We start from the raw sequence: 11590 nt of genomic DNA on the forward strand, positions 1-11590 counted from the left end.
AGAAATAAAAATCAAAAACATGATGAGATAATCATTTCACCCCAGTTAAAATGGCGTGTTTCAAAAGACAGGCAATAACTGATGCTGATGAGGATGTGGAGAAAGGGGAAACCTTGTACACTGTTCATGGCAATGTAAATTAGTACAGCCACTATGGAGATCAACATGAGGTTCCTCAAAAAACTAAAAATATAACTTCCATATGATCCAGCAATCCCACTATTGGGTATATATCCAAAAGAAAGGAAATCAATATATCAAAGAGATATCTGCACTCCCGTGTTTATTGCAGCACTACTCACAGTAGCCAAAATATGGAATCCTAAGTTCCTGTCAAAATAAAAGTAATATTATTTTATAGAAATTTTAGAAAATGAAGATTAAAATCCTCCATAATCCCATAATGTGGAAAACCATGGTTATCATTAATGTGTGTGTGTCCATGTGTGTCCATTTCAAGTTTTTGCCTATATAGATATGTGGGCCAATGTAATTTTCTAGCAGCAATCAAAATCATTTTATAAACTGCTTTTCCTCATACTTTTAAATATTCTTTAAGAATGTGATCTCTACCATTTTAAATCAGGAGTGGATATGCTGCAATTTATTTAACTAGTACCCTATCATTAGACTTTTAAGGTTTTTATTAATTAATTATTTTAATTAACACCATGATAAGTAGCCTTGTTTATAAATATTGATATGTATATCTGATTATCTCTTTAGGGTAAGTGCTTAGAAGTGATATTACTGGGCCAAAATCTATTAAACTACAGATTTTAGGCATAATCTCAACCATCCCTCTGCGGAATATAATTGTACCAAATTGTAACTTTCCCTGCGTCCTTTGTAGCATTAGGTATTTTGGGTGTTTTTTTCCTAATCGCAGCCCAATTTACTAGAGAAAAGAGTTATGTCGTTGGTTGAATTTTTATTCCTTTGATTATAAAGAAGTCCAAGCACTTTTTTACATGTCTATTATTTAATTGTATGTCTGATGAGTTGCCTTTTATATTTCTGCCCATATTTCCATTATGGGATTCATCCTTTATTTTTATATGTAAAAAGCTCTGTATATTAAATATCAATAACTGTGATTGTGGTATACATTTTAAATTATTTTCCGATGTTTCCTTTGCCTTTGTTGGTATTTTTGACATTGAGAAGATTTTCAATTTTACATTGTCAAATTTACTAATATTTACCTTTAATTGTTGTGGTTGCTTTTATGTTTAAAAATTATTTTTCACTTTGATATCAGAAATTATTTACCTATATAAACTTCAAGTTCTTTTATTTTTTATAAAGAACAAGAATCTAATAGTAGGAGTTTTTTGTTGATCCATTGTCCTGCTATGTATCATGTATTTTTCATTTATTTATTTGATTTGGAATAGACCTTTCTTTCTTCACTGATTTAAAATTCTACTTTTATTGCATACTAGATTCTTATGTAGATGTAGCTCTGGAGAGTTCTTGCTCATGGTCTGTCAATTACAGGGAATAAAATTGTTTTAACTGTTATATTTTTGATAATGTATTTAAATCCCTGGTAGTGCAATTTCTCTTAATTCATTTGAATTTTTCAAAGTTGTCTCTGTAGGAATGCAAACTAGTATGGTATATATGTCAACATATTTGTTTGATAAGAACTACAGAAATTTTGAAATGAAGGAAAGCAGATAGAAGCTTGGGGAAGATGTCGCACTTTGGCTGGACTCAGAATGATGAATATGATTTGACTTGGCAGAGAGGAAAGAGAAAGGGCATTCCAAACGGGGAAAACAGCCTAAGCAGTACTCTGAACAGTGAACAAGCATTATATAATGGGTGATGGGAGAAGAAGGGTGGAAGGGATCTAATATTTGTTGAAAGCTTACTAAATGTGAGTCACCATGCTAAGAATCTTATAAGAATAACTCTGAGGTCAGGTGAATCCTCATAGTTTGACTCCTGTGTCAATATGTGTTCAGTGCCTTGCTTTCAATCCATCCCAATTTGCATGTATAACTCAGTATTTCTTTGAGTTTCTGAAAAAAAATTTACTCACACCAAAACTTTATTCATCAATCAATGTAAACCACAGTTTCTTGACCTCAACACTATACATTTTGGGCTGAAAAAAATCCATTGTTGTGGGGTGCTGTCCTATGCATTATGAAATGTTTATCCTTGACCTCTACCCACTAGATGACAGCACCAATCCTGCTTCCTAGTAGGGTCAACTAAAACTGTCTCCAGACATTGCCAAAAATGTCCCTTAGTGGGGCAACTCCAGTTGAGAAGTATAGATTATACCAAAGATAGGAAATTTAGTGGAGTGTTTTATATTGCACAGTGCAAAACAAATTAAATATTCTTTTGTTTTGTTTTGTTTTGTTTTCCTCTCTTAAGTCCCTTCTTGGTTTCTCTACAAGTAGGTTTGGGGTTTTATTTTTGCTTACTATTGCAGGGTTTCTCAACTGTGGTACTACTGACATTTGGGCCAGATAATTCTTTGTTGTGGGGAGCTCTTCTATGCATTGTGAGATGTTTAGTGGCACCCCTAGAATCCACCCAGGAGATGCCAATAGCACCACGACAAGCCCCAGTTGTGACAAAAAAAGTCTGTCTGTAGACATTGACAAAATTGGCCCTGGTGGAGAATCACTGATGTAGACTATACCAAAGATAGGAAGTTTGAAAGTTTTTTTTTTCTGCACAACCCCACAAGATAAAGCTTAGAAACCCTTTATTTTTTCCTTTGAAGTCCCTTTTTGGTTACTATGCAATTGGTTTTGGTTGTTTTGTTTTGCTTATGCTGTCTCAGGGATTATCCATCTCAGCACTATTGTTTTGGGCCAGATAATTCTTTGTTGTGTGGGGCTGTCTGATAAATTGCAGGGTGTTTAGCAGCCTCTTACCCACTAGATGCTGTTAGCACCTGCCCCCCGCCCCCACAAAGTTGTAACAACCAATACTGTCTCCAGATATTGTCAAAGGTCTCTTAGGGAGCAAAATCACCCCTGGTTGAGAACCATTGTTCTATTTATACTTACCTTTCTCCATACACTGGCTCTTCTTTTCAGCCTTTCCTTGTAGAAGAAATGTACACTTCTCTCCTTTTCTTACTTATAGAGATTAAGTGATAATTTTTGTTATTGTTACTTAAACGTGACTGTGGAACCTCACTGTCTATCTCAAGTGGTTTAATTGTTGCATTTTTTTCTAACAAATCTAGCATTGCCTCTAACAAATATTCTGGCAAATAACATAAACTCTAACTTACTGAACATTCATCATCTATCCTCTGAGTGAACAGGAACAGGCCATTTGAGCTTCTATTACAGGTTCTGCTATAGATTGACTTTGCATTAAATTTGCACACACTTGCCTATTTCACTCAATCTCAATTTATAGGCAACCTCAAGACAAGCGTATTGTCTTGCATGTAACTGTACTTAAATAAAAATAATGTAAATATTGGAATTATGTACTTGTGGGTTAAAATATCACTTAACTCATCTTTAATCAGATTTAGTGACCTTAGGCAAATTAGCTCCTCTGACCTTGCTTCATCCTCTGCAAAATAGGAGTAAGATTACCTTCTGAGTGGGTTTCTTATAATATTAGAGATTATGAGATAAAGCACCTGGTATATATCACTCAAAAATGTTAACCATAGTTATTAATTTTATCAGGCGATATTGAGGCCTATGTAAAAAACCCTTTAAAGCCATACTTGAAACCTCAAATACCTATACCTAGAGTGTTTACTTCTTTCCTCCCCTTACTTTCTGACTTATTTGTGGTCACAGCTGAGGCATGCTGGGGAAAAAGATTGTTACATTATTTTTTCTCTTTATTTTACCAGAAATGTTAATGCTTAACTAAGTCTAATGTTCTCATAGAACACTGAATTTCAAAGTTTATTTAGTGTCATTGTGGGGATTTCTTTTTGCAATTGTGAGGTGCATATTGCTTTTAAATAAGGCATAAGAGGTAGACATAGATAAAATTAGGAAGAGTTTTACTAAAATTGGTTCCTATGGCAAAAGTGTTATTTGATTGTGTTTTTAATGTTTTCTCCAGTGGATAAGATAAATTTTTCTTTCACATTCATTTTTTCCCTGATTTATGTGTATATGTGGTTTTGACCTTTCCAAGACAAACTGAATTAAAAATAAAATATGATGAAAAGAAAAGCAAAAAGAAAAAGAAAATCTGTCAGTTACATTACAAAAATCAATGAAAGTGCAGAATGCACTATTCTGGTCATTAAAAAGGAATTCTTTGTTAGATTTATTATACAAGTATACCATTTTCCCTAGATTAGATAAGGAAATGTTAATATAAGGCTAGTGTACACAGTTTTAGTTATAATATCACAGAATTTTAGAGGTGAAAGGAGACCCCAAATTACTTAATATAACCATCCCATTTTATGAATGGAGAAATTGAGGCCTAGAGAATACAAGTGACCTCCTCAGAATTTTTAACCACTGGTGACAGAATTCATATTAGGATCTAATTCCCACTGAATCAAATATGGTGGTCTGTTGGTTACATCCTTCTGGTAAGATAGAATTGTGGAATCTTCTAGCAATTTGGAACTTATTTTCTAATGAACTAAAAATTTAGGGAATGACAGTGGAGATATTTTAGGGATTGCTGTGGCGCCAACCACTACAGGGAAAAAGAATATTTTGGCTCGGATAAGCTTGAAGCTATGCGTCAGTTTAGTACATCGATTTTAAAGCAAGAAAAGCACTGTTGTTGTTTTCTACCAAGTGTTTTAGAGAAGACAGAGGTACATGGCAGACTATAAAAGAAATTAGACTTTAACCAACACATAACATTTTTAAGATTTTTTTTTTTCACATAGTCTCTCACTCTCTCATTTTAAAACTTTTTTTTTTTTTATTAAGGAACATACACAATACTGAAAGGTTAGCAGTATTATTTAAGATTTGGTTGTATCTTCAAACTGCCAGTATATTTCCAAAAGTTCCTTATGTAACTTGAAAACTGCATATCTTTAACGTGCCTTGAATCTTCCAGTAGCCTGGTACAACTTTTCCACATAAACATTAATAAAATCCCTGGGATTTTTCTCCAAATTTTCTTGATCTTCTTCCTGCACCCCTTTTTTGTTGATACAATTTATATTGCTCAGCCATTTTCACAAGATCTTCTGGAACACTCTGATTTGCTCTTTGCAGAATTTTAATCAATTCATCGGCAATCTTCGAGTCATGTTGAGTGATAAGGGTAATCGATGTGCCAGTCTTTCCTGCTCTTCCAGTACGCCCTATTCTGTGTACATATTCTTCAATATTCCGTGGGAAATCATAATTGTATACGTGTGTGATATCAGTAACATCAAGACCTCGGGATGCTAAGTCAGTTGCTATCAATATTTTTACTTTTCCGGTTTTAAAGTCTTCTAGTGCTTGCTCTCGATCAAATTGTTCTCTATTGCCATGCAGTGATTGTACAGGTACGCCTTGGATACCTAAGTCACTTGATAAGTCATCAGCAATAACTTTTCGGCTGACAAACACGATGACTTTGTCATTGGGTGACATGCTCTCTAGAAAGTCTTGGATAAGAGCTCGTTTCTCTGTTTCTGTGGTAACAATTATATTTTGCTTCACTGTATTTACAGCAACTAGATCCAGAGTATCAACATAAACAATCATAGGCTCTTTCAAATAAGAATTTGCAAGTCGGCGAACGGCAGCTGGCCAAGTTGCACTGGTCATCACAGTTTGCCGGTCTGGGCGCACATCTAATAAAATCTTCATTATCTGGGGTTCAAATCCAAGATCCAGCATTTTGTCTGCTTCATCTAAGACCAAGAAGGTTATGCTTCTTAGGTTGACAAGGTTATTCATTTGCAGATCGTTCAGTCTCCCAGGAGTTGCAATAATGATATCTACACCTTTGGTGATGTCCCGTATTTGTTTCTCTCTGTTTCCGCCACCATAGATGCAAACACTTGTAAGACCTTTATATGAATACTTAGAACATTCAGCTTCCACCTGAAGAGCTAATTCTCTAGTAGGTATAAGGACCAGCATTCCAGGTCCATTCCTTTCTTCTCTAGATATTGGTTGAGAGTCAAGATGAATAAACCCAGGTAGTAAGTAGGCCAGTGTTTTTCCTGTTCCGGTTTGGGCAACTCCTATAAGATCTATTCCTTGTAGAACAATTGGCCACGCCTGAGACTGAATTGGTGTTGGATTTTTAAAACCTGCCTCTGTGATGTTTTTCATAAGCTCCAGGTAGTCCTGGAAAGCATCTTCGAAGTTACAAGTTGGATTTGGGATACGACGTTTTTCACCATCTTTCAAGTCATCACACATTATGTTGAAATTTTCCCTTCTCCAATTTTCTACCTGCATTTCAGACATAGAGCTTGTTGCTTTAGATTCTATGTAAAAGTTTTTCTTAATTGGTGGTAAATTGGCCCATTTTAATTTTTCCCATTCTATAGCTGTTGCCTTGATTCGATCCCAGTCTATCAATGGCTTATGTTCTCTAGCAATGTCAGTTGTGCTTAAATCTCTTCCAACAGGAGGTTGGGATGCTGCATTATCAACATGGGATTCTAACTTATAGCGTTCTTGTTTTTTAATAACAGTTTCTATAGCTGCTTTGGCCTTTTCTTTCATATCCATGCTGCCAAAAATTTTTACCTCCGCTTCAGGATCCCCGCTTATGATTTTTATTTTAGTGTTTGTCAAACGTTGTAGATCATTTATTTTTGACCCACCGCGACCAATCACCGCACCAACCATGCTGTTTTTCACTCTAAAGCAGAGTGGTGGTTCATGGGAGCCTGCAGCCCTAGGTCCAAGATGACTGGAGGGGCCACTCGTACTGTTGCCCCTGCCACCTCTCCCAGCCCAGTTGGCCCCATGATTTCTTGGATTAGGTTCTGCCCTCTTCCACTCTGGGGCCCGGGACATTGTGGGATAGTGCTAGCCTTGGCGCCTACATACGGTTGGGAGAAGGTCGAGCCTGTGGTCTCTTCTCTTCAGCCTCTCAACCAGCAGCCAGTAGTGCCAGTTGTTTGCTGGTACTACTGACCTAGCCTGGCTCCCGTTACCTAGGAAACCAATGTTTGGCATTGTTAGCAGAACAATCACAGGGCTGGGACTAGGGTGAGGTAAGCAGCCTCTTGTGATGCAAAATTTAAAGGGGCAGGAAGTCTCCAGGGGCTGACCTGGCTGGCACTTAAAGGACCCTGAGAGTAACTGCTTCCTTTAACTTCTGTGTCCTGGGTTCCTCTTTCACTCTCCTCCTGATAGTTCTGACTCAGTTTGGGAGCAGCCTTGAAGCAGGCCTTGAGCTTATACACATTGTCCTTTTTAAAAGCCAATTATTTCCGTAAGAGAAAAAAATAGTGAATTAAAAAATTAACTTATTTATTTATATATTATTGCATTTATTTTGGTAAATTTCTTTTGGAGTAAATACAATAAATTGTCTAGATAAATTCATCACTTCCCCGTCCTCTAGTGTAACTTAAATTATACCATCAGAAATCCCTTAGGTGCACACTCAGGGCTGGCATTTTGCCTCTGATTTTTCAGCTAAACTCCGATACTTGTTCAGGTCATTTCAAGGTATTATTGCAGGGATGATGGTTAGAAGAGTGGTAGAGTGGTGCCTAAGGTAACTTAGGGGCTCTTTTCAATGGCTTGCCACTTTTCTCAGTGCCTCTTAATTTTTTTCGTTGCCTGTGGTTTGGTAGGTTCTGAGGTATTAGCACTAGAAGGCTATGTAGAAGTCATTTAGTAGGTACAATGTAAAAGACACCCTAGCAGCAGTTTGGACAGGTGAACATCCAGCTTCTATTTAAATAGTCTCAGAGGTAGGGAGCTCACTTCGTTTCAAGGAAGTCCATTCCATTATGAGGCATTTTAATGGTTGAGGTGGAAAGTTGGTGTTGAGCCAAATGTGCTGCTTCTTGCTTCCTTAGGTCTTTCTTCTGATGTCTGAAGTTACACAAAATAGGTTGGATTTTTCTGTCCCCTTGTGTACTTAAGGATCACTGTTAAATTCCCTGAGGGTTTCTGTGCATCAGGGTAATATTCCCAGTTTCTTCAACATTTCTTGTGATGACCTATCCAAGATGCACGTCATCCTATTCCTGCTCCTTTGGAAATGATTCATTGAGGACTTTTTATAATGTAGCACACAGAACTAAGAAAAAAACCAAACTAAACCTGCACAAATGGCCTTACTACTTCTATTAGGGCCTCTTCACTGAGCACGATAGTTCTACTCCTTTGATCTAAGAACTCATGAGACACAAAGCTGCTCACAGTACTATGACGAGCATTTAGGTCCATTCTTCTTCATCCTGTACTTCCTTGTTTGATTTTTTTTGTAATTTGCTTCACTAAAAGTAGATTACATGTTTATCCTTTTATATTCATCCCATGAAGTTTGGTCAATTGATGTACCCTGTTAAATATAATTTTAATGATTATTCTCTCATCCTTCATGATTATCTTCTAGTTGCAAGTCTTCTGCTAATTTAATGTTCATAGCGTCTTTCTTTCTTTAGCCAAAGTTGCTGATTAAAATTTGAACATAGTCCAATATAGGACAGAAGTCTATGACACATTGGGAGATACCTTCTCTATGACAGCACTTTTCCTTAAAAATGCTTCTCGAAGAAAAAAGGTTGCTGGCTAAATGTGTTTGGGAAACACAGCACCCTATACCCCCTCTGTTAAAGTCACAATGCTTACTAGCTATCCTAGGTGCTCTGATAATTACAGGACAGTGACAAAATTAATTGTTTAACCCAAAGTTTCCCAAAGGAATTTTCCAGTGGATCTCCTCATCAATTATCTAAATAAACTTTTATTTGGAATAATTTTAGATTTACAGAACACTTACACAAATAATACAGAGAGGTTCCCATATAGCCTTCAACCAGTTTCAGTTTTCCCTAAACTTATCATCTCACATTATCATGATACATTTGTCAAATATAGGAAAACACTATTGGCGTGTTACTATTAACTGAACTCCAGACTTTATACCACCAGTTTTCCATTTATGTATTTTTTTCTATTTCAGGATGCAGTCCAAGACACTATACTGCATTTAGTTGTCATGTATGATTTGTGAGAATTTCTCAGTATTTTCTTATTCTTCATAACCTTGCCAGTTTTGAGGAATAATGATCAGGCATTTTGTAGAATGTCCTTCAAATCGAGTATGCCTGATGTAATTTCTCATGGTTAGACTGGGGTTATGGGTTTTTGGAAAAAAATATCACAGAGGTGAAATGCCCTTCTCATACACATACTGGGGAGGCGGATACCTGATATCAACATGACCCATCATTGGTAATGTTAACCTCAGTTCCTTGGTTAAGTTGTGTTACTCAGGTTTTCTCCACTGTAAAATTATTTCTCTTTCCATGCTCTATTTTTTAGAAGTGAGTTACTAAATCCAGACAACCGTCAAGGGCCCAGTCCCAGTTTAAATGCAATTCTTATTAGTATTTTGTGCAATTAGTAATGTTCTTTGTAATATAATTTGGAAAACACTGCTCTGGATAAATACAAATTACCTAACCACTTTTTTCACTTGGTTGTCTGATCAAATCACATTATAACCCCTCCACACTTCTCAGTGAGTTATACTAAAAGTTTTAAGGCATTCACAGTATCTTGTAGTTTATTAACTATTTAAAAAGGAAATTTGTTTAGTAAAATAAGGCTTTTATTTATTGAAGACTATGTTATGTTTCTCTGTCTCTGATTTTATGCTTTCATCTTTACCTTAAATAATACTTAATATTACAAAATCATAGGATTCAACAGGTGTTAGATACATTAGAAGTCGTCTTGTTCTTCTCCCTCATTACAGAGACAATGAAATTGAGGCCCCAAATTCTTTCTGGACTCCACCAAAGGTACTCATCAAATCATTGAGAGTATACTTCTGGAACCATTTCTTGACTTGTGGACAGGCGGTCCTCTACTATGAAGCGACTTGCTTCTACTCCTGTTGTTTTATGTGAGTGATATGGAAGAATAGAAGCCGTGAAAGTGAAGTGAAGTGAAGAAAAGTCATGTTGTTGGGGTGGGGGTAGTTATAAAATTTGAGTACAGAGCAGTGCACTTTAAGGTGTAACTCATTGTGGTGAATTACTGCAGTGACACAGAACTGATAGAAGACTTTTATGGGCAGTGCAGGTACTAAGAGGGATTGTACCTTCAGGGTCATTCATTACCATCTGCTATTGGCCTTAAGGAAAAATCTGTTATCACCTAAATTAAGGGCCATCAGTGTGACATTCCTTGCTCCAAATATCCCTTGTGTCTAAAATGTTCCCACTAGATATGTACCCTGGTGGCTCATGGCTTATTAACATGCTCTTGGAAAAATAGAACACAAAAATGTGAAGTTGTCGATTAGATGCTCTCTAGTTGAGCGGCTGGCTAAGAGATTCTTGTAGGGCAGAGAGAGGCAAAGAAGGAAGGGATTGAGTTTCTGGTAGAGGGGTGGGTAAAGCTTGCCCCAAGGTAAAAAGAAGAGTAATATAAGGAAAGACAAGAATATACTTAAGACAGTCTTCACCATTTTCCTTAGGGTGGTTCCTATAATCTTATAGGCAACAGTATGAGTATGAAATATTGCAGGCAGTGAATTGGGCTAATTTTCAATCACTCTGGTTTCCACAGAGCTCTCCCATAGATGTCTTAATGCTGATGGCCTAATATTCTTATAGATGGGACTCCCTTAGAAACAGTCTTGATAATATTTTATCCTTCTTTGATGATCTAAGGCAAACCTGACTTCTGGAATTCCAGTTAGCACTGATGATTGTAATAATTATAGTTGATTTTGCAGCTGTATAGCACTTTACATTTCTAAATACCATTCATAGAAATAGTCTCCTTGGGATGACATATCTGACCATTAACTCCTTTCAGTGGATGTGATATATTGTGGGAAAAGCTTCCATTATTATTTCACATATTGGTGTGTTCATTTTGTGCACAGAATCATACTCAACCATAGAGTCTAAAGAAACGACAGCAAAATGGGGTAGCAGTCAAGAACAGTGGAGCCTAAAGAAATGGGTTCAAATCTTACTTTCACCACTTATTTGCTGTGAGTCCTTGAGAAAATTCCAGACTTCTTATGCCTTAGTTTTCTATCTGTAGAATGGCATAATAATACCTGTCTCATATACACACACACACACACACACACAAGCACACGGAGACACACACAAAGTTACACCACTTGGTGCATAGTAGGAACTCTCCCAGTGTCAATTATCCCTGCTACAGAAACAGTAGGCATTGAGAGGTAATTATGGAGCTTCTCTGTCCAAGGATTTTCCTGATAGTTTCCTCTGGTCCACATCAAAATGAAAACAATAAAATAAAAGCCTTCTTCGCAACTCTAAATTTATTCAATTTAAACTTTTAAATTCTAATATTATACCCTTCTATCTCTTGTAAAATATCCTTTTAAAATGAAATGGGGATTTCAAATTATTTTTAAAGGTACTTTCTAGGGCAAGAAAGAATGTAAAACTAATGCCAATAGCCACATTAGACTTGAA

The 11590-nt window shown here is 36.4% G+C and overlaps 1 protein-coding gene across 1 annotated transcript; it reads right to left on the bottom strand.

The window, feature by feature from the left end:
* Nucleotides 1-5069: 5069 nt before the first annotated feature.
* Nucleotides 5070-6953, bottom strand: LOC138378514 (probable ATP-dependent RNA helicase DDX53). Its single transcript, XM_069463841.1, has one exon. It carries the CDS (start codon nucleotides 6951-6953, stop codon nucleotides 5070-5072), a length of 1884 nt encoding a protein of 627 aa, XP_069319942.1.
* Between the last annotated feature and the right edge of the window lie 4637 nt (nucleotides 6954-11590).

This window comes from Eulemur rufifrons, chromosome 30, assembly GCF_041146395.1.
Source record: "Eulemur rufifrons isolate Redbay chromosome 30, OSU_ERuf_1, whole genome shotgun sequence".
Taxonomy (NCBI): domain Eukaryota; kingdom Metazoa; phylum Chordata; class Mammalia; order Primates; family Lemuridae; genus Eulemur; species Eulemur rufifrons.

Coding starts and splice junctions, on each gene's coding strand:
- LOC138378514 (XM_069463841.1), bottom strand. CDS start 6,953: ATGTCCCGGGCCCCAGAGTGGAAGAGGGCAGAACCTAATCCAAGAAAT.